Genomic DNA, 22,866 nt, shown 5'->3' on the forward strand with positions numbered 1-22,866 from the left:
TTGCCTCAGGCTGGCCCGGAACTACTTGCTCTGCACTATGTCGCTTCATGTCGTTTGCTAGATTTCTAAGGTATCCTTATCTTTAATCCCCGCTATAACAGCCTCATTGTAGAGGACATGATGCTTGGAGAATGTCATATATAGAAAGCCCACTCTTCAATTACATAAATGTAGAAAATCCGAAAGACCAAAGGTTGGTAAATTAAATTGACTAGACATCCGTTCTATCTGTGGACCAACCCCAATAATGACATTCATTCTAGAGTCCGACTATACCAAATCAACACATACCCTGTTCCGTATCGCCAGCTCTCAGAGACATGCTGCTTCGCATCTTCTTCAGCAATCCCTTGAACTTGCTGCTCTTATCGTTATGCAATCTACTGACTCCCCTATAGTCTGTCCCATATATCATTACCAACCTATCAATATCCTGTCCCGAAGGGGCTTTCTTGATAGGCATAAGCTCTCCATCAGGGTAGGTTAGAATTGAAAGACGCTTATCTTCAAAGTCCTTAATATCAGCACCGAAAATGACTTCTCCCTTGCCACCAGCGCCGCTCGGGTAAAGCATCAGTGAATCTTTGTCGAACGTGGCGTCAGCCTGCATACCGGCGTCTTGCAATGGCATCCATTCCACTCCAGTGAAGCCGTAATTCTTCGCCGTATTTTGGTCTCTGACGAGCATATTGACTTGTTCTTGAGTAAGCTCCTCTTTTGACTTGAGGCCCTCAGCTTCAGCCATTTTCTCCAGTGCCACTTCGTAGTCTTTCAGGTTCTCAGGGTGATAATCAGCAGTCATAAACTTTTCACCGATAAGCGTTCCGCCCCAAAACTCGTCAATGTCGCTCTGCCCCCACCACTTTCTTGCTTGATGCTCATGCCAGAGACCCCAGGCATGCCCGAGTTCGTGTGCTGCATTGACAACTGGGTTTAGATTTCCCACATCTAGCCTATCAGATAGATGCATGTACGGGCCCTTAAAGGTATCATCCAGAGGCTGAAGACCAACGCTTGTGAGAAGTTTGCCCTCGTTGTTGTAGTATATGATCATGCACTCGCTCCTGCGGGCTTTGCATTTCTTCAACTCGAGCTTCTCATACTTGAAGCCTTTTACATTGAGTTGGTTCCAGAGCTTTTTAGCGCCTTCAAGTATTTTTTCAAGCTTTGTCTCCGCTTCCGTAGTGCTGAATGCATAGGTTACGGTCTTTTCAGGCCAGCGGCGTACCCCTGCATTGTCATGGGGATCATCGCTGGGCCAGATAGAAACCGCTCTCTTGGAAGCAGCTCCATGGCTAGCTTTTGAGGTTGCAGGAGATATCTCCCAGAGTTGACTGCCAGCTTGGACATAGCTGGCAAGCAGTGGGATGATAAGTGAGGGGAGAAGACGCATCTCGTCAATGCAAGTGTTGTAAAGCTGATAGGCAACAACAAGTATGGTGATTGTCAACAAAACGAAATGGTTCACAGAGAACGTAACGGTAGTGAGTGAGGTGTCGAGAGGTAAGATGTCTAAGAAGTGATAGACCAGTCAGTAGTAGCTGAACGGAAGCGGGAGCCTTGGAGTACCGGAATTCCAGTATACAAGATTCAAATGGTGCGATTTCTCATGGTAAAAATCAGGGACCGAATTGGCGCGCCACTTCATCGACGACTTCCATGTCAATGGCAAAGCCAGTTGCTGTTGGGTCTCTACACACTGTTACAGCAGTACATGGTTCACTGGAGCTAATGCCCCAACTACCAACACCTGTTTCATACAAAGCTACGCCCCGCGTTGCCAAGAAACACTGTTGCAAATCCCAAGAAACACAACCAACAGCAATACTGAATGTTAGCTTGTGATACGTCTAGTGATTTTTGCTATACCCGAGATTAGAAGCATGCGTTGTGGAGTCGTGCGCCCCATGATAAATACTGGGAACAGAAAAGTAGTAGATAAGCTTAATGGCTACGTTACGTTGCCAAAAGCTCACGGGCCATTATCAGATGATCAGCCCGAGTTTCCGCCTCTATCCGAAACCGCATTGAGTGATTTACCAATCTAGACCAATTCTTACTGTGCTTATGCTTATCCAGGAGTCAAACTAAGCAAGGGTGTAGGCGGCCCGTCTTTCGCTTCAATGTGATATCTTGACGATAAGGATGTAAACACTTGCAGCCAACAGATGCTACTGCACTGACCGACTCATGAACCTCTGTTGACAGATACCAGGATTGAATCCTTCTTTCTCGTTTCAGACCCAGTTTAAGTTTTTTCTTGGACTAAAAGATGGAGTGCTTAATTTCTGTTCCTTTTTGAACCTCAACCAACAAACAACTTGGCGGAGCACATGCAGGCGGCAAATTAGGATGAACATGCAATGCGTTATTTTACCAAACGCTTGTAATCTCGGGGCGCAGTCGCAAAGACATCTTTGTTTCATGAATGTGAGCAACCAACAACTCGTTGGCGATGACTCCGTTATTCAGGATACAGCCTCGGAATCACGGAGTTTGTGAGTCATTTGGTATTTCGGCAGACGCGACAATCGCGCTCGATGAATCTGAGCGAAGTCTCCGGACTCTGATACTCTGACATGCTCTCTTTCTTTGTTAACTTCGGTCACCTTACTCACAAATACATATCTGTTGTCTAATTGCGCACTATTGTTGCATCATGCACCTACACAATATGCGGTCTCTCGCTTTGTCATTGCTCTTTTGCTGGGCCTTAATTCCCGCTGTCCTCGCTCAGGACAACAAGCCAGGTGCCCCAGTTCATGCCGGCCAGCCTTCCAACTGTATCGCCTGGCATACCGTCGAGAATGGCGATGACTGCGAGTCTGTTCCTAAGAAGTACTACATCACCAAAGATGAGTTCCTAGCTTGGAACTCAGCAGTCTCAAAAGATTGTTTGACCAACTTCTGGCTGAAATACGCCTATTGTGTCAGAATTGATGGTACTTCAGCTATCTACACGTCTGCTAAATCGACAAAGACGAGCAAGACTACTGTCACAACGAAGTCGAACAATCCAATCTCCTCAACTTCAAAGATCGCATCGACGAGAGACATCTCATCAACCATAAGCACATCAGGCAAGCCAGCATTGGGAACTACTTCTGAGTCTGTCGTCACTACCTCAGCCAATACGACGTACTCTATTCGCAATCCCCTTTCAACGTGGAACATCACTACTCCTACCACCGATGTCAACTGGCCTCCCAAAGCCACTCAGTCTGGGCAGCCCAAGGACTGTAACAAGTGGCATCTTGTCCGAGGCCGCCAAAGCTGCCAAGATGTTCTCAATATCCACAGTTCCTTCATGAAAAAGGAAGACTTGTGAGTTAATATCTCATTCTCTGGAGATATTCACTAACATTATGTTTACAGCTTCAAATGGAACCCTGAAGTCCATGAGGACTGCTCGGGCCTCTTTGTTGGCTACTGGTATTGCGTCGGAGTCAAGTCCAACGCTACAGACAATCTCGAATGGGAAACATCTACGCCACCCTTTACTCCTCCTTCTGAACCAACCGCTTATACGCCCACGAAACTCACGCCCGCAAACTCTGACTTTACACCAACTCCATCTCATGGTCCTGTGCCAACAGACTGCATCCACTATCATCAGGCGGAGGCAAACGAGAGCTGTCGCGATATTCTCAAGACGTACAGCTACCTATCAAAAGACCAATTCTTTAAGTACAATCCAGTGTTGAAGAACAACTGTGACGGTCTTTGGAAAGATAATTGGTACTGTGTTGGCGTCAAGAGTGAGCTCCTCATGCCCCCAACTGTTACTACAACCCCCAGTGATGTTCCCAGTGGCAGTCCCAAGGACTGTAAAGCATGGTACTACACTACCGGTGGAGAAACATGTGATCAGTTGGCCAACATGTTTGGGACATTTAGTGCCAGTGAGTTTATCTCGATGAACCCAGCGGTCTTTGACGACTGTAGCGATATTGAAGATAATACCTGGTACTGTGTCGCTGGCCCCGATACTCCGACGACCAGAACCGCAGACTTGACAGCGCCTACTCGGCCGGCAACAGCTATGCCAACTCAGTCAGGCGTAGCATCTGACTGCAAGGAATACTGGCTGGTTTCTAAGAAAGATACTTGCAAGTCCATTCGACGAGCTAACAGTATCTCACTCGAGAAGCTCTTTGCTTGGAACCCAGCTTTGGGCAGTAAATGTAGTGGGTTGAAGCCTGATTCTTATGTTTGTGTAAACGCGGGTAAATAGCGGCGTCCAAATTCAGCTTTCTCATAGTTTTTGGGACGGTCTGCTGGTGTAAAGAGGACTGGTTGATGGAGATCTTGTCAGCCCTGGTCAATTCGTATTATATCTGAGAATATTTGCACTTGTGATTGTTGGGTTCAGGAAGAGTGTTCATACCATCGCGTCAGATAGACACATAGTGTATCCACCAACTACTTGTAGGTCAATAGTTCTGGAGCTTGGTATAGTGAGGTGGAATTGTCATTGATGATAATATTTCCGACCCTTTTCTATATATACTTTAATTACGAATACATATAACCTATTTGTGCCGATCATGCTCTGCGGACAGTAACCCTGCTGCTTCTTGGCCAAGTCAAGTGACGCACAATGCTAGCATCCAGTAATACAGTACAACATCACCAACCGCATATAAAAAGCGCAGTCCCCTCCACTGTCTTTCCTCTGCATCTCACGCCCAACAACGTACCGACCGCCTTTTTCTCTCCCCGACCGCCTTTCTCTCTCATCATGCATCGACGTTTCAAAGCATGGATGGACGCCAAACGACACAGTCGCCAACGCGCCCCCCAAGACCCTGAAATGCCACGGCTGCCCAATCCGCGACCGTACGCTTTGACACCATCACAAGAACAAGAACAAATCACAACATTAGCAGAAACGGTTCCCTTCTTCAGATTACCCCTCGAACTTAGACGAAAGATTCTCATCCATGCATTCGGCAACCGCACAGTTCACATGGATCTCGTTTTGACTCATCCATTGCGCGAACCGCTAAACGAAGAAAGATCTTGTTACAGATCCACAAACCCTGCTCACAGGTTTGCTACCGCGTCTATGCACCTTTGGCCATATACAAAAGAGAATTTAGGTCTAGACAGAAGTCAGCCCAAGTACTGGCAGTGGAGAGGGTGTGTATGTCATCGCCTCCCACCACCTCGGTTCAAGATTACTGTGAATTTCCACAGTTACATCAAGCCTGGCGATGATAGATGTTGCGAGGGCTGGGCGGCCTATTGCGCCCTATGGACTAAAAGGACTGACAAACCTGATTCTTGCTGGATTGGGGTCATGGGATGGCTCTTGACTTGTCGCCAAGCGTAAGCGTTCTGGTATCTTCATGTTAGCTTAATACTGACTGCCCTGTGTTCCAGATACATCGAAGGAACTGAGGTCCTTTACAGCACAAACATTATTCACATATCGAGCAAGCCTCTTCTTACCAACTTAAGCACATTGATTCCTTCGCGAAGCCTATCGATGATAACCTCACTTGAGATTGTGCTATGGCTTGACACTCGTGAGCATCAAGGAAAAGCATTTCCGAACCAACAACAATTGGAAAAAGATCTACTCATCCTAGATACACACTTTCCTCATCTCCTGAGCCTTCATCTTGGGTTACGACTTGACCTCCCTATCATAGAAGATACTGGGGCGAAGATCAAGAGAAGACCTGCAAATCTCTCAAATATGCTCCGATCAATAGACACGTTTGTCAAACGACGAAGTGACCTGCCTGAGTTTGCTCAATTTCGAGACCCATTCTTATTATCCATCTCGCAGTCTGCCTACAAAGATTTCGAGAATGAGGTTCGAGACAACGATCGATATTATGTTAGGAAGAGTGGTGTCCAAGTTTGGCGCCCCTTGTCGCCTAAGCCATTTGTGTTGGACGACGAAGGCGAGTTAAGCAATGCAACAGCAGAGAATGGCTACTGGATTTGGGGGGATTATGAAGATAGGTATGAGCTGGACAATAGACCACTGACTATGGTCAGCTGTTTTGGTTCGGCCTCAGGAGTTTCTGTACCTTGAGCGGCTTAAAGAAAGTTGTTGATTAGGTTGTCATAAACGCTTATTATATTTTTAACAATAAACATAACCCCGATACAACGGGCTGATGACTAGAGCCACTTGCCAAGCGACCTGCGTACTACTTGGAGAAGCTATTATTCTTATCCATCCCGACCTGTGTATAAAACAATATGGGGCAAAACAATCACATAGAAGATTGGGTATCTCTGGAAGTACTTTGTGCTTGGTATAAGTGTCACAACTTATATTGACAACATTGAGGATGTGACTGCAGACATTGAATACCGGATTCCAATAAGTCTGGAGGCTCCCCGGGCAGCAATAAACACAGTATGACATGAGAGCTTGCTTCCATTATACACTCTGATCGTTTTCCAGCTTTCACAGTGCTTAGCCAGGATATAGATGCCTATAGTGGCTTATACTGAGTTGACCGTGTATGAGTCTTTGAAGTTTCGAAGCAGTTGCTGGCTGTAGTAAAGCCGTAAAGTTGATACATAGGGCCTATAACGAGCTGTAACTCTTTTGTTCTAGTTATGTGCACAGTGCATGGCCATCTTGACACTATCCTGCCCCGCCAACTCCTCGTAATAAAGCTTGGCCTCGGTGCGCTCTCTGCCTATTTCTTATCTGCACTCAACATAAGCACAAATAGCATTCTGTGCTCGCCTTAAAACCATGAGACGGCGCTTGATGATGTGGTACGTCGCGAAACGGGAGAAACACAACGGCATTCCCGAGCCTCCAACCCTTCCAAATCCGCGACCGCATATTTTAACGCCATCACCTTCAGTGGAAGCCTTGTCCCAATCACGACAGGCCGCAACTTTCTTCCAGACGCTGCCATATGAGATCAGAAGACAAATTCTGATTGAGGCCTTTGGTGATCGAACAATCCACATGGACCTTACCTATGGCCACCCACCGATGCCGGGCAAGAAGGATGCACACGCCATGATTCAAGAATGGAGGTTAGGCCTGGATAAGAGCCGACCAAAGTCTTGGTACTGGAGAGGCTGCACTTGTCATCGCAAGCCTCCACCCTGGCACCCCTCTTTCTCGACAGAGTCTTATAGTGCGAGAGCAGTTGCTAATGACGGATGTTGCGTGGGTCTCGCACACTGCTGTAGCATGTGGACTAAGAACGGCAAAGAGCTCTATGGGTGTTGGATTGGTGCTATGGGATGGCTTCAAACATGCCGACAGGCGTGAGTCTCCACTGTAAAGCTTGATCAGTTCATGCTTACGATTTACCCGTCAGTTATAATGAAGGCGTCGATGTCCTGTACAGTACAAACACCATACACATCTCAAGCGCAACCCTGCTTGTCGACCTTCCATCATATATCGTCCCGCAAAGGTTATCAGCCATAACATCCCTGGAAATCATCTGGTTTGTTGAAACAGACGTCTGTATAGGCAAGAATCTCCCACGCGAAAAGGACCTAAACGCAATCCTCCTGATTCTCGACAATCACTTCCCTAGTCTCAAGAGACTCAACCTGGCGTTGAAGCTCGGCTTGTCTAAAGATGTAGAAACGCAGCTCAAATATCTCTTTGTTATTCTTGACGAATTCTTCATCCGTCACGTCTCTGATCGCATGCGGGAACCTTTCGCCGTTTCTATCTCGTACGTTGCGTACGTTGAATTGCGACGCGAGATAGTTCGCAATCAAGGTCATAAAGAACAGGTGTTTCACTGGCAGATATGGCGCTTCTTCAGCGGTGAATATGTTCTGCCGCAGAAGCCATGGACCGGGAACTATTTTAATATGACTCCTGGGGCGAGATGCAATAATGGCTATTGGATTTACCCTGGTGAAGTGAATACCTGCACTGGAGGGGCCGGGAGCTAAACACTTAGTGGAGATAACACGCGACATTTCGGTTTCAATTGGATACAAAGTATGACGACCTTCTTAGTACTCTATTACCCTGTTCAAAGTATGTAATGAAGCTTTGTGTTTAGGTATTCTTCCCTCATTCAAAGCTGTTGTACTCAATATAACATATCGGCCATCTTCTCGCCTTAGCTCGTTCGTCTGAGTAATTGCTCAAGTTCTCTGTCTCTCTGGCTTGTCCTTCCTGGTTGCCCTTCATACTGGGCCTGACGCAGCTCTTCATAGGTCAATGTCTCATACACTTCGCTCCTGTTACCCGGATGAGGCCTATTACCCCCAAGAGGAGCCCTAGGGATGTGTCGACTCTCAAACTCATCGATTTCCTGGGACCAGTGTTCTGCGGCGAGTGGACCAGGCGGTATATCCGGTGTATTCCTTCTTGGTGGTATGCGAGGCTCCTCAGAATCTTGCGGCCATGAAATGTCCCTATCTACCATTGTTGCTTTGTCATTGTCGCTGGGGTATCTCGTATCCCATTCGTTATCCTCGGGTCTGGGTGAGTTTCGATAAGGGGAGAAACCCGCATGAGAGGCTGGGGAAGAGTAATCAGGTCCATTTCTTCCTCGTTGTAAACGAGAAGGGGCTGTTGGAGCGCTAGGCGGAGCTGGGGCAGGCGGATACTGATCATTTCTCTTCTTCATAGTCACCTCCACTCCGCGAATAGCCTCTTGAGCTATGGAGACTGCATCTCGGGAACTGAGCTGCTTTCCTGCCAGCTGGTCTTTCACAAATTCCAGGGAGTTGTCAGCCATAAGACACCATAGTGACCGACAAGAGTCAAAATGCTTTCTCAGAAGCGCAATTATGAGCACGGCCAGTGCCAGGTCGAAATATTTACCGTTTGCTGCACCTCGATTTCGTTTGTGGTTAAGGCGACGTGACATAACCTTGAGGACATTCCCCAGAGCTGGGCGGATTTCATTGCCAAACATGGCAACGAGGTATATCTCCGCCTGTGGCATATCAGCGAATGAGCCATCGAAAGATTGGAATCCGACCAAGTCTTTTATGAGGGCTCTCTTGTTTAGAATCTCCTCTTCGTCTTCGTCTCCGTCATCAATGGGGCGATTCAGAGCAGTAGTCGGAACTAGTGGGAGGCTCGTCTCGTTCGCAACGGCTAAGGGTTGTATCGAACAAGGCTTCTCAACTGTACCGTTTTGATTAAGTGAGTGGTTATCAACTGGGAGTGTAGCTGGCCAACCCAGAGACTCGAATACTTTTTGTAGATATCCGCGCGTTATTTTCAAGGGCGACTTGTTTCCTTTTACAGACTGACTCGTGGCGGAGTTCTTTGCCTGATGTGCTGTATGTGATCTTGTATTGCCACCCGCGCTGTATTCTTGCGATTTGCTTTCTGACCCTCCCGCTTTCTTTGAATCGGGCGTGTATGAAGTCTCTCCCGAGTCTCCTGAGCCGTCTGGTCCGGCGCTTGAACCTCCGCCGGAGTCCTTGTCAGGACCATTTCCTCCCTGATCCGGGCTGATGTCATCCGTATCGTCTCCAGACTCGCTCTCGGTTTCGCTTTCACTACTGCTCTCACTGTCGCTTTCTATGCCGATGGCAATGTCCTTTTGGAAGTCAGGCGTTGTCTTCGGACCACGGATAGGTCTCAACAAATCCGGAACCCATTCTTCCGGCTTGATCTGAATTAGAGAATTGATGCTGTCCAAGATTGCGTCCGGGAGAGTATCATGCTTAGCCTTGGGTCGACACTCCTCGACAGCAATTAAGCAAGTCCACTTTGAGACGAGTGACCACTTGCAAGCGATGCGCTCTCCTTCGAGGCGTAATGAGTCCTCGCTCGGATGAACGAGCCAATGCCGACCATGCTCCAGGTCTCTGAGAAGCTCTCGGGCCACGAGTTGGTGAATTACAGGCTGCTCTGAGTGGAAAGGGGTTGGCTTGATCTTGCGGACTTGTTCCCGCCCTGACGAATCCGTCGTCGTGAGACGAATAACAGCTCGGTTGATAGGAAGACGCATTGTTTCAAAGAGCATCAAGACCTTGTTCGTGACAAATGGACTGAGCATTGATATATCCGTTGGCGACTTAAGGAAAGATTCGTCTGCCCATGGCCTGGATTATATGAAGGTCAGCGATGTAAGAAATTGTGTTACTCAATAACCTACCGAAATCCACTTTTTGTCTCCTCACCAATATCCATCTTGACGGGCCCGATGTGCGTGTGTAAAGCAGCCTTCAACATGAGCACCACTCTATCTTCCCAGCCTGTCTGAGACTTGGCTGGCACCACCTCAGAATATCCGCCACCTGCTTTCGCCACGCCCTCGACAAGGCTATGTGAAACGGCATCACCAATTCCAAGGCAAAAAAAACGAACACAATACCCAGAATGCTTCCGGGCCGAGTTCACAAACTCGATTGTCTCCGCTTCGCGCCATACCTCACCATCCGTGAGGAGGAGGATATCGCTTGTCATCGAGGACTTCTCCGATGACCGACCGTTAAATATTGCCTTCAAGGCTGGTAACAGTTCCGTTCCTCCCAGGTCTTTCTTGACTTCAGACTCAACGTGTTCTAAAGCTTCGCTTAAAGTGTCCTTCGACTTGGATTTGGATTTCGGCCACAGGCTAGAGTACGTACTGCCAAATGACCAAATATTGAAACGGCGGTTCACTGGGATGCCATTGAGGAAGAACTTAATCGCCGATTTCAAGGACGAACGCTTATTAGACATTGACCCAGATAGATCCATAAGGAAGAGTACCTCAGAGTCGTCGATCTTAGAATGAGTATCGACAAGGATATTTGAAGGAATGGTGACCATGACGGCGTGATGATCATGCAGAGTTGGGTGGCGCTCTAGGTAGGCATGAGGTGCTGAGGTACTTGCAGAAGGCTTCGTGACGAAATCAAGGACAAAATCACCATCTAAAGCTGACAAAGGTTTCTTGAGCTTCACTGTAACAATGTTTGATGGTTCTTGAGACAATGAGTCTCCATGGACAAAGGCGCCCCAGCTGTCGGTAGGACGAGGTCCACTACGATGCTCGTACGAGATTTCGTGGGTCCTGCTGATCACATCTATAACCTCGCCGGCGAATATGGCTTCGACGGTAATGGACAGGTCATGCTGGACTTCTGGGTTTGAGATCGTGTCTTTTAGGTACGACGTGGGCAATTCGCCATAGCGAGGGGCGACGTGGGTTGGGATGCTCAAGGTACTGATGCGGGTCGGCAATCTATCAGGTATCTTCTCCTTGAGCATCATGACCATCGAGACTTCAGCTTTGAGCTTTCCCTGCGGCGGCAGATTACCCAAAGCAGCCGTGAAGATCTCCGATGTTTCCTGCTTGATACGAGCGGCGGTCTTGCGATTATGTATGGCGCCGCTAAAGTCGGCAACGGCTTTGAGTGTAGGCTTCGCTTTCCCGGTGATGACTCTGTCGTCTCCTATGAAGAAGCGAAACTTGGTCAGGGAGCATGTCGAAGGTAGAGGAAATGAGAAGTATCCCTCTCGGATGAACCCGTCCGTGGTATTCGAAAACAGCATAGTAACAGTCATTGTCGTGGCGAGGTCTAATATCCGGACTGAAGCCGACGTCTCGTAGGGTGACAGAATATTGAGAATAGAATCTTCGATTACAGAGTCGACTTCAGCGTGTCGTAGTACATCTTCAGTCCCAGGGGTTACCTCCTGGTAGTGGGCACCACGGAGCTCTTTTGGGTCCCAATAGATGCTGGGGAGCGGCACATCCATGAATGAAGGTTCGGAACTTGCAAGTAGAGGAAATAGGATGGAGGTCAACGGGGAGACAGAAATCCAGTAACAGACTTGGGCAACAAAGTAGAAGAGTTGTGATTGAAGTGCGAATTGTGAGGCTCTGGAGGCAGTTGAGAAAGGTCAATGCGACATGGAGCATGCCCATGGGCTGATTGAGGCTGAGGTCAGGTACTCAGTAATCAAGAGCAGGTTGAAGCCTGATTCCGACGTATAACAGCAAAGTAACATGACTATGACGCGGAATCTGCAGGGGAGCAATAGTGGCAAGCCACAGCGCTTCTCACTCTTGGGCAGTAGCGAATGAAACTCACAGCTCAGCCTTAGCAGCGTAAGAATAAGAAACGTGCATACAGCCCGACGCCCGGCTGCGCAGGCGGTGTGCTTGGCAATGAAGCCCAACAACCAATCCCACGCTTTTGGAGCCTGCACATCCGCTTTGCTGCCTGTTTTACTGTTACACAGTGTAGTTTTTTACGAGACACATGAAACATACGGCGGTGGCGATGATACTGGATGATGATCTAGCCATCGTTGTATAGGCAGCCTACATCTGCGGCCTAAACTGTAAAGATTCATGAAAGTTCGTGGAATTTCGTGGATCTTTGACAATTCACGTATCTGGCAATGTACTTGTGACCTTCAGGGAAACATGGCTTCCCCCATATCTTTCGGAGACGCATATACGATGGCCAAGATTGCCTACCGCTTGGGGAGAGCATTTACCAAGGGCCGCAAGTCTGCCCCAGCCGAGTTCCAGGAGGTCGAAAATCAACTATACGCGCTCAGCGCGGCCCTAGAGTCTCTCAAGAAAGCGACAGATAAGGGAGAAATCCGAGGCGAGTCAGGCCTTGACCCCGATAATGACCCGATAACCATTATGCTGGCAAACTGTAACGAGACACTATCCCACTTGGACAATCTTGTCAAGGAATACGGTAGACTTTCTAGCACCGGAGTTGAAAGCACTGGCAACGAGCCCGCATTCACTCGGATTGGCAAGAAGATCAAGCGGAACTGGCAGACGATTCAGTGGACCACCGAGGGGGGAGATCTTGCGACTCTTAGAAGCCAGTTAATTCTTCACACCAACTGTCTGGGCTTAGTCCTCGGTGCTGTCAACAAGTGGGTGAATGATTCATTTGTTGCAATTGAGCTACATTAACTGAGTCTCTGTAGCACGAGAACTGCCAAGATGAGCACTCAAGTCTCCGAGTCCGCAGAGATCCTACAAAAGCTATACCAGTTGTTTCTCGCCAACACGGAAAACTCCGAAGTTCAAAATACAGTTGTACAGCCAGGCGTCGAGGCCCAAGATGGCCCTGCCATTATTTACTTCAGGCTACAGGCTGATAACTTTGTCTGTAATCGAGCTGCACTTCGGCTGTTAGATCGTTCTATGGATCAGCCGAGAGACAAGCAAAGCAATGTATTCCAGTGCCATTGCTCACATCACGGAACCGCAAGCACCGAACTTCATACGGATCAAGTATCTGCATTGACATGTAACTTCGCCGCATTCCATTACTTGCAGAGAAATACAACCCTCTAACATAGTTGCAGTCTCTCCGTCAAGCTTCCCAGTCAGACTATCCGGTAACCCGAGGTCCTGGATTGTCTACAAGATGAAGAACAGAGATACGCACCAGCTACAAAACCTCACAATTCGGTCATCGAATTTGAAATGTGAGGGTCTAATGCCCCATCATAATATAATGAAGCTGGGCGATCGCAGTCGCTAACAGGTGTGAGCAGATATGTCTAGATTTGAAGAAGACTTCGTCGATCAACTTGCGATTCGCAAAGCACAAGAACTTCTACAGCAAGGCATAAATACAACAGTGGCTCATCTATCTCCGGCAGCGGACAGTGTCAGAGTACTCAGCTTGCTCGGGTAAATATCAACCATCCTGACATTCATATGCAATAGGCCATTAATCGATATGTGTCTCTTAGGAATACCTCCTCGACGCAGTTCATCGATTCAATTACCTTTTCATCCGACACAAGGTCGTTCACTCGGGATGCCATTGCATCAGTTAACCTATTTCACTATAAGTCGTTGCCTACGAGACATGTAGCTGATGATGCTGTTCAGTCGTCCCAAATCTCATACGATAATTGCGCTGAGCTCGTCTTTCACTATAAAACAAAAGAGGGCATTTCTAAGGACATTTCGAAATCTATTGTGTACTGTGAGAAATCAACAAAGCCCGATGATGAAGCCCACCTGCTAACAGCTATACACACAGTGGAGTATAATACAAAACTTAAGAGGCTATCTACCGAGGGAAGAGGATCATCGCTTGAGATAGGCCCTGTGAAATGCGCAAGCTTCTCCTCTGATGAAGATGAGGAGAGTCGATTTGACGGGCTTCATGTTGTCCTCTCTTTCAGCAATGCAGAAGGAAAGCTCCCCAGGGCTTGTTCAAATCCCTAACACTAACTGACCTGCGCACCAGCGACCGATGCGTTTCAACTCAAATTGCGCGAGATGCAAGTAGACTTATTCGCCATCAGCCATCTATATCCTCGTTCAGATGAGTCTCTACTTCTCCACTTGTACGTGTTTACTGAAATATTACTCCGAACCCTATTAAATACTATAAAATTTCTAATAACCTGTAGGCAAGCGGACGAGATCTTATTCGAGGACCTGCATATCGAAAATGGCATCATTGACATTGTTGTATCTCGGACAAACAACCAGCATCGCCTAATCATACGAAGCGAAAATGGATATGCAGCACTGAGTCAAGAGTGTATGTGAATCGGATGCAGATCTGGTTCAAGCACGTCAGATACTGACATGATACGTAGTGCCCGAGGATTTCATATCATCTTTGGAACAAGGGGCGCCGCCTGATATGAGTGCTCCCACCTGCGAAATACGGATGCAGGAGAGAGACGGGGCAGTCTATCGCCAAGTACGGAAAAGGGATGGGCTTGGGCGGTTTCATATAAGCGTTGCCGCCACTTACAGTCAGTTCTAATACCTCCAAGTGATTATACCCTGCAGAACTCTTACTAATACATATACGATAGATAATCCGCTGCTGGAGCTAGGCCTTTTAACGCTTACAAGTTGATTTCAAGACAGCTCTACTAGGGGTTTGGGACGCTTTCTTCCTCCACCATATTTCTGGTTATATGCATGGCCTTTCTGCAGTTTCTATTTTATACATCACTTTTGTCAAACTTCAGCTTGAGGTACGTCATACCAAAGGACAAATAAACATGTCGTCGTCGCAGTTGTGGATTGGGCTGGTGAAGGTGAAGAGAGACTTTCGGATTATAAGGCACGGAGGAAACAATTTGAATGTTCAAAGTAGGAAATATGCCTAATGAATACTCTCAGTGAGAGTTCTTCTCTGTGTATATAGGTAAGTATAGCCTGGTTTACTATAGGTATGAAACTGTCGCGCAGTGAGCTGTCGTATAATACTCGATTGATCGGTACTACCAAGTTCAATAATTGAAGCTTGTAAGATTGGCTGCAATATATAATCTGAATTGCAAATTTTATATGTTATTTCTTTAATGTCTGGCTGCTTTGTTGGATGCCTGACTGCCTAGGTAGTCTGCGACGAAACCCAGGAGACTCGCGCTTTGGGCACTCATACCCGCACAACCGGCTGTGCGTTTAGTATTACGTGTTTTTCGCATAACCGGTTGTGCGGATAAGGCCACGTAAGCTTCGATAGTCAAATCCGCATAACTAGGAGACTATTAGTTAATTTATCTTCCTATTATATTTATATTACTAATAAAGTAATTACTAACTTTCTGCTTTATAATTTAACTTTATCTATATAATTAGTATTTAAATAAGTAATATTAAGCTTTTAGTCCCTTCTATTACTAATAAATTAGCAAGATAATAGCCTAATAATATTCTTCCCTTAAAGGCATTATATCTATTATAAGAAGCCCTTCTTATAGATATTAATAAGTAGGCAAAGGCTTAAGGATATGCCTTTATAATAAGGCATATAATATATATAGCAAATAGAAGACTATATATATACTTTAGCTATAATTATAATAGAGGTAAATATATACTAATTCCTAATTCTAAGAGGAAGAGGAAGTATACTACTTAATATATAGGGTGTAAGTTCTTTATAATAGGAAAAGAGAGCCTTTATAAGAGTAAATAGAGTCTTTAATATTATCTTAATCTTTCCTACTCTTATTATAATTATAAGCCTACTATTAAAAGTAGTATTATATATATAACTTACTAAAAGCTCTTTAATAAAGATATCCTTATAGTTAAAAAGCTTACTTTTATTAATATTAAATAATACTAAATTAAGACCTACTTACTGCAGAATATAGAGGTATTATTTATTAATTTAGATCTTATAAACTATATTTCTTAAGTAAAGTAAGACCTTACTAATAGATAGAGCTATATAGTTACTTTACTTTAATATCTCGATTTATAAGGCTTTTAGAGTTATTACCTTATTAGAAAGGACTCTTAACTGCAGTTAGTTATATTTACTTATTTAGAATTACTTTAATTTGCTAGGTTATACCTTAAGGTACTTATAGTTAACTATACCTATAAGATTAATAAGTATAAAATACCTCTCTTTAATATAATTAGTATTAATATTATAAAGAGTACCTTTTATATTATATTTATATATCTTAATAGTAAGGAAGAGGAGAACTTTACCTAGGCTCTTAAGGTATTATAAGATTTATATAATATTAATAATATTCCTTATCCTTTAGTTATACTAACTAATTAATGCCTTACTTATATAAATGCTATTATATCCCTTCTTTGCTTTTTAGTATTAAAGGTTATACTCTGCCTTTAGTATATTAATAGAGCAGTCTTAACCTTTTATATAAGTAGCTTTATAAAGGGTAAGGATAATAAAGAGGGATAAGAGGTATAAAAGGAATTCTATAATAGTTAGTATATACTTATAGCCTTAAAGTTATAGGCTATATATAATAAGAGACTAAAGGCCTTTCTGCTTTAATATACTTATTTATATTTAAAGGAGGTAGATTACCTTCTCTTAACCTGGCTAAACCCCTATAAAGGTAAGTTTATTAAGGCGTTTATAAATAAGTATTTATATCTAAACTAATTTATTATATCTTAAGTAAAAGGTATTTATTCCCTACTTAAATCTTATTTAAAAAGCTTTAAGGCTAACCTCTTTAAGGCTTTTTAAATTATTAAGCTAGTAATTATAAACTAGCTAATTATATTAAAATCTATATAGGCTCTTAAATAAGTAATAAAACCTACTTAATATACTTAGATATTATTAAGAGCTTTATATAGTTAAGTTTATAGTTAGATATCTTATAAGGCATTAATTATAGTTAATTTACAGTAAAAATAAATAAGAGAGAGTCTCTTTTAATATATTAAGAGTTTTTTAAAGACTATAAGTATACTTTATATTTATGCCTTTATATTATTAATCTAGGGAAATAAGCCTTTATTAATAAGCTATTTCTATTTATATTAGTATTTTTAGCAATTTAGGATACTGCTGCTAATATTTAAGCCTTATAAGGTTAATAATTACTATATAGCCTTAAAGTTATAGCCGGTATTAAGTATATAGCGAGATTTATATATATTTAAAGGAGTTAAAAAGGCACTACTTCCCTTAATACCTAAAAAGCTATAGACCTGCTCTTAATATTATAAGTAAGGTTATAATAAAAACTTAAGGCTATGCCTTAAGAAGTATATTAAAATGGCAGTAAAGCTTAATAATATAAAGAGAGAACGAGATCTTATTATAAAAGAGGTTATAATTATAAATATATAAAGCAGGTCTATATCTCTTACTGCTGCTATAGCCTTAATACTATAAATAACCCTAACCCCGACCTACTACTACCTTTAAGAGCCTATACATTAAGTATATATAAAGTATAAGGAATCTTATAAGGTATAGTTTAACTAGCAGCCCCCTAATACCTCTCTTACTAACTATACCTTTAGAGAAGCTATTAGACTGCCTTTAGAGTATAATATAATTAGGTATTAATAGTGCTAGAGGTCAGAGCAGATAGGGCCCTTTATTAAGCTTTATAATAGCTTTAAACTAAGAGATTAGATATTAGAGGAGATATGCAGCTAGCTTAATAATAATAATAGATCTAATAATAATATTAATTAACTAGAAATACAGCTTTTAAGAGCAGAAGGCCCTAGCTATATATCCCGGTAAGGACCTGCAAGTTATATATTATTACGGCTATAATAAGGAGGCAATTTGATTCTCCTGGCAAGATAACTAAGCAGTTAGGCAGCCTGATGCTAAATGAGATATAGAGGGATAATAGTTAATTAGGAGATATATATAGATAAAGCGAATTTTAATAAATTTAATAATATAATTATTATTACTTAATAATAGCTCTTTATAATTAAAGTGCTTCTTTTTATTTTATAGTATTTATAATAATTAAAAGTTAATAAAGTCAGAGCATATAAAATTATTAATCCTTATAAATTAATTATCTTAGTTAAAATACCTATACTTATAACTAGCTACTTGTGCCTAAGTAAGATAATATATATATTATTAAATTAAGAAAAAAAAGCTAAATTAATTAATATATATCTTAATACCTTAATCTGCTAGATTTTAATATTATTAATAAGTAAGAAGATAGTATAAGGTTAAATATAGAGAATTAAATTATATATATATAAGTAAATAGATTAAGTAAAGGAATTATATATTTCTCTTTAAGTAGATTATAACCTTAATAAAGTAAATAATATTAATATAGTAAGAGATTTAAACTAGTATATATACTACTAAATATATATAAGAAAGTAACCCTAAATATCCTTAATTCCCCTTACTATCTGCCTATCTAAGTCTATATAATATACCCCTATAAATTAACTAAATTAATATATATGCTATTCTGCTAGGCTACTTATAAAGTTAGTATATATATAGTTATTCTAACTGCAGGTATAGGCTATATTATAATAAGGATTAGAGGCCTTACTTAATATACTATATCTTATTATTATAGTATTTAAGCTATTTAGAAAGGCATAACATTAAGGACTAGTTAAGCTAACTATTAGTTAATTATATTATAAAGCTAGCTAGTATGCTAGTTTCCCTTAATATTATATCCCTAGTTCTATATTGCTATAATTACTAGAGCCCTAGTAGGAATAAAGCTAGTATTATATACTATATATAGCTATACTGGCGTTAAGAGACTTATATTTATATTAGCTCCTAGGGGAGCATTCTAGGCTATTTAACTATTAGTATTAAATATATTATATACTAGCTATTATACTTTTAGATTCTCTTAGCTATAAAGAATAAGACTAGGAATAAGGGGGAAGAAGCTAGCTGCCTTATATACCCTTTAGCTAGTCTTTAAGTTATTTATAATAAAGGCAGGCTATAGGATGAATTAGTTATTTTAATTTAAAGGAATAATATAAGGAATAGGTTAAGTATTATCCTTAAAGATCTTAAAGTTATTATTATTATTATTATTAAGAGCTATTATTAAAGAGATAGAAACTATATAAGCTTAAAGACTTATAAGTTATTAGATTATTTAATATCTTAAAGGAAGATAAAGTATTAAGGAGGGAAGATAAAGAATTTAGCTCTTAATTTATATATTTATTTACTAATTAAATTACTGCTATATTAAATGCTTCTTATATAGATTAAGAGTAATAGAAGAATTATCTATATAATATAACTAAAGGTATAATAATAAATATCTTATATATAATATCTCCCTTTATTAATTTAAGTTAAGAAAAAGAGGTTATATATTATTAAGTTAATTATATTACTATTATAATAGAGAGGCCTTTTATATATTAGTATTAATAATCCCTTTAATATAAGGAGACTTTCTTCTTATCTATAATATTATAAATAGCTAACTGTTCTTAAGCTAATTATTCTTATATAATATTATAAGATAGAAGGTTATATTACCTCTAGGTTATTTATAGCAGATTAAGGCCAAATAGCATATTAATAGCAGAAGATATAAAGTAATAAGCAGTTATAAAGATAAAAAATACCTCTAATAGGCTATTTTAATTAAAAATAGTATTATTATTAAATAATAATTATGCATTTAATCTAAAGTCAGCTATTCAGCCTTATCTGCATAACCGGTTATGCGAAAAACACGTGATACTAAACGCACAGCCGGTTATGCGGGTATGAGTGCCCTCGCGCTTTGGCTTGGTTAGTCAGCAACGCCGCTCTTGCTCAGGTTTTGATCACCCTTGCTCAGTGAGCATCACCTTTGATCACCTTTGACTACCTCAACCTCACCATCCATCCGATGGGCCGTAAATGAGCCTATCACATTTTGCTGGTTCAACTTTGACTTTGCACTGTACCTTCTCAACTTCATGCGACCTCCGCCATGGATCAGGATCTAGTTGGACGCTACCAGGGGTGAGGGGCAGGCAGATTGGTTGGTGAGCCCGGTTTCTGGCGACTCGTCATCCTCTCGGCTCTCGAATACCTGCCAGATGCTCGGCCACTAAAGTCAGAGGTCGCGCAGGTCTCAAACTGTGCATGTTACGTCCGCAATGGAGCTGGGCGCTCTAACATTGCGTATATAAGACTGACTTTGACACGAGCACGATGGTTGCACCGGAGTGGGTCACCAAGGCTTTTCATCCCAAGACCGCGGGCCTCACCGAGGTGCGAAACCAGATCCTCGAGGCGTGGGGCCGCGATCCCCCCGAGAATCCCAACGGTGGCGGAGGCGACGGAGGCGGCCAAGATGGCGTCAATGGCACCCAAATTACCATTGCTTCCTACATCAACCCCATCGCAGACCCTGGTGCGTGGGACAGGTTGATCGGCTACCTTTCGTCCAAGCTCAGCGTCCTTGTCGCCAGCGTGGTCAACGGCCCGGACTCTAAGGTCGACTCGGACTGGAAAAAGGTCATTGAACGGGCTGCCGCTTCAGGCAAGACCATCATCGGCTATGTCCGCACGGGCTATCTCCGCGTCAGCCATCAGAAGTTCAAAACACGGCTGGGATCGCTTGAGCTGGCCGACTGGACCGCCCAGATCGAAGAGGATGTCGACGCATGGTACTCGCTCTATGGAAGCAGCATCGGCGGCATCTTCTTTGACGAAGGCTGGAATGACTGCGGCCCGAACAATATTTACGCCAACTTGTACATCCACATCGATCGTCACACCAAGGCCAAGCACCCGGGTGCTTTCACCGTTCTCAACTCCGGCGCCACCATGCCTAGCTGCTTCGAGCGCACCATGGATACGCTTATGACCTTTGAGAGAAGCTACGAGGACTATCTGAGCGACTACCAATCCAACGGCTGGCCCGTGAGCGACACGCGCAAGCTCTGGCACATTGTGTACCGAGTTCCCGAGTCTGCTGTGTCGCACGTCGCGCAGCTGGCTCGTGAGCGTGGTGCCACTCTGCTCGAGATGACCGACGACGATGTGGAGAACCCTTACGACAACCTGCCGGCCGACTCGTACATGCTCTCGTCCCTGGCTGCTGTCTCCGGAGGCAGGCCTCTGAGAGAGAAGAAGTCATTTAGGTCTGGAAGCGGTGCTTCGACGCCAGGGTCGCTCACCTTCACAAAGTCCGACTACAGCTCTGCGCACCTCAAGTGGTCAGCGGCACTAAATGCCATCGGCTACACCGTCTACCGAGGCGGTCAATTCGTGGCGAGCGTGCCCGCGTCCATGACTGAGGTGACGGTCGGCGGCCTTGAGCCGGGGAGCTCCACGACCTTCTCAGTAGCCGCGATAGGAGGTGGTGGCACGGAGTCGTCACAGTCCAACTCGGCGACCGCAAGCACACAGTCACTGCCAAACGGCAAGACCATCATCAACTACAGCTCTTCGCCGTCGGGTGGCTCCGCCATTATCAAAGCTGACGTTCTCGTGCCGTATGTCTTTGTGCGCGTCTACATTTGGGATAGCATGGAATGCGATGGCCCGTCAACACAAAGGTGGACGCGTACGTCTGCACCAAGTATATGGTCGAAGGCACAAAGTTCTTCAAGTACAACGGCAAGACGCCGCCAGGCTTCACCAGCGCCCCCTGGGCTTGGGAGAAGATTGCCGAGGACATCAACGCCGACATCTCGGGCTACACGTGCACGTGGACCTTGCCGATCGGGACAAGCAAGATCGACACCAAGAAGTTCTCCTGGACCCACTTCAAATGCCTTTTCGCCGGACCCTAGTGGCTACGACTGCAAGGGCTCAGCCATGTGCTCGGGCACCGTCAACCTCAAAAAGTAGTGACATTGCGGCGAGCAACCTAGATAGAACTGACACAGCCATCTACAAGCCCGGGTAAGCAAAACCTTCAATGTGCTAGAACGGGAGTCCACTTTCATTCCACTCAGCTAACAAGCAAATATAGTACCAACGCGGCCGGCAACGATATGTCTGGGAACTTCTGGGGAGACGGAATCGGTGGCTGCGGTGTCTTCATCCAAGGCGGAGACAGCTGTACTGTAAGCGGGAGGTAGATGTGACAGACGTATCAGGATATTCATGAGATCAGTGGTTGTGGGAAGTGCGGTTCTTATAAGAGAGACGACGGCTGCCTCATCACTGTCAACTACGTCAGTAATTGCAATAACTACTAACACCAAAACAGAGGTAGCGGGTTGCGCTTGAATAAGGAGCAGATTTCCGGGGTGAGGGAGCACCTGAGATGGAAAATGCTGGGATGGGGTGCCTCATTTTCGGCGAATATAATTGTACCTATAGATATGCATTCCTTCTGTTCAGTTTCATAGATTTACATGTGGCTAGGTTATAGTATATTATGGAGCTGAACTGAGCGTGCTCTTATTAGTTAAATACTTACTTTAATAAGTATTTATCATAAGGGTAATTAATATTTATATTTAAGAGATATTAAATAGGACTTTTATTAAGAGAAATCAAGGCTACTTTATTTTTCTATTTTACTATCTAATATATATTATATTAGAATTATATATTTTTACAGATTCTTATCGTGAGGGTATCAAGGGCTGCACTTTGTCTTGTGTATAAGTATTAAATATATAAATGGTGCGCTGGCACTTTTAACCTAAGTATAGTAAAATTTCAGGGGCGCAGAAAGAGTTACTATGGGAAGTATGGTAATTGGGACCGCTTGGC

General features: G+C 43.5%; 6 protein-coding genes across 6 annotated transcripts; 4 read left to right on the forward strand and 2 right to left on the reverse strand.

The window, feature by feature from the left end:
- Positions 1-280: 280 nt before the first annotated feature.
- Positions 281-1,393, reverse strand: BKA55DRAFT_518055 (uncharacterized protein; the record flags this gene model as incomplete). The annotated part of the gene is made up of 1 exon (XM_046188237.1): positions 281-1,393. The coding sequence occupies one exon, from the start codon at positions 1,391-1,393 to the stop codon at positions 281-283; it is 1,113 nt and encodes a 370-aa protein (XP_046046219.1).
- A 1,281-nt stretch (positions 1,394-2,674) lies between these two features.
- Positions 2,675-5,941, forward strand: BKA55DRAFT_665553 (uncharacterized protein; the record flags this gene model as incomplete). The annotated part of the gene is made up of 5 exons (XM_046197752.1): positions 2,675-3,324; positions 3,376-4,226; positions 5,113-5,185; positions 5,386-5,741; positions 5,798-5,941. The coding sequence occupies 5 exons, from the start codon at positions 2,675-2,677 to the stop codon at positions 5,821-5,823; spliced, it is 1,956 nt and encodes a 651-aa protein (XP_046046220.1). The 3' UTR covers positions 5,824-5,941.
- A 786-nt stretch (positions 5,942-6,727) lies between these two features.
- On the forward strand, positions 6,728-7,905 carry BKA55DRAFT_596125 (uncharacterized protein; the record flags this gene model as incomplete). Its single annotated transcript, XM_046195901.1, has 2 exons — positions 6,728-7,257; positions 7,311-7,905. 2 exons carry the CDS (start codon positions 6,728-6,730, stop codon positions 7,903-7,905), a joined length of 1,125 nt encoding a protein of 374 aa, XP_046046221.1.
- An 86-nt stretch (positions 7,906-7,991) lies between these two features.
- Positions 7,992-11,858, reverse strand: BKA55DRAFT_103663 (von Willebrand factor type A domain-containing protein). The gene is made up of 2 exons (XM_046184684.1): positions 10,080-11,858; positions 7,992-10,026 (listed from the first exon to the last, which is right to left on the reverse strand). Exons 1-2 carry the CDS (start codon positions 11,669-11,671, stop codon positions 8,079-8,081), a joined length of 3,540 nt encoding a protein of 1,179 aa, XP_046046222.1. The 5' UTR covers positions 11,672-11,858; the 3' UTR covers positions 7,992-8,078.
- A 486-nt stretch (positions 11,859-12,344) lies between these two features.
- Positions 12,345-14,781, forward strand: BKA55DRAFT_542022 (uncharacterized protein; the record flags this gene model as incomplete). Its single annotated transcript, XM_046190449.1, has 9 exons — positions 12,345-12,817; positions 12,872-13,197; positions 13,256-13,378; positions 13,448-13,586; positions 13,649-13,887; positions 14,155-14,254; positions 14,321-14,454; positions 14,513-14,674; positions 14,738-14,781. The coding sequence occupies 9 exons, from the start codon at positions 12,345-12,347 to the stop codon at positions 14,779-14,781; spliced, it is 1,740 nt and encodes a 579-aa protein (XP_046046223.1).
- Positions 14,782-20,343: 5,562 nt separating this feature from the next.
- On the forward strand, positions 20,344-21,932 carry BKA55DRAFT_692953 (Spherulation-specific family 4-domain-containing protein; the record flags this gene model as incomplete). Its single annotated transcript, XM_046199849.1, has 2 exons — positions 20,344-21,642; positions 21,666-21,932. The coding sequence occupies 2 exons, from the start codon at positions 20,344-20,346 to the stop codon at positions 21,930-21,932; spliced, it is 1,566 nt and encodes a 521-aa protein (XP_046046224.1).
- Between the last annotated feature and the right edge of the window lie 934 nt (positions 21,933-22,866).

The sequence above is a fragment of the Fusarium redolens genome (assembly GCF_020744475.1).
Source record: "Fusarium redolens strain MPI-CAGE-AT-0023 chromosome Unknown BKA55scaffold_13, whole genome shotgun sequence".
Lineage (NCBI taxonomy): Eukaryota > Fungi > Ascomycota > Sordariomycetes > Hypocreales > Nectriaceae > Fusarium > Fusarium redolens.

Excerpts from the sequence above, each read along its gene's own strand:
- BKA55DRAFT_103663 (XM_046184684.1), bottom strand. The coding sequence starts at position 11,671 with ATGGATGTGCCGCTCCCCAGCATCTATTGGGACCCAAAAGAGCTCCGT. Across the intron at positions 10,027-10,079 it reads GAGACAAAAAGTGGATTTCG|GCCATGGGCAGACGAATCTT; the intron begins GTAGGTTATTGA and ends CATATAATCCAG.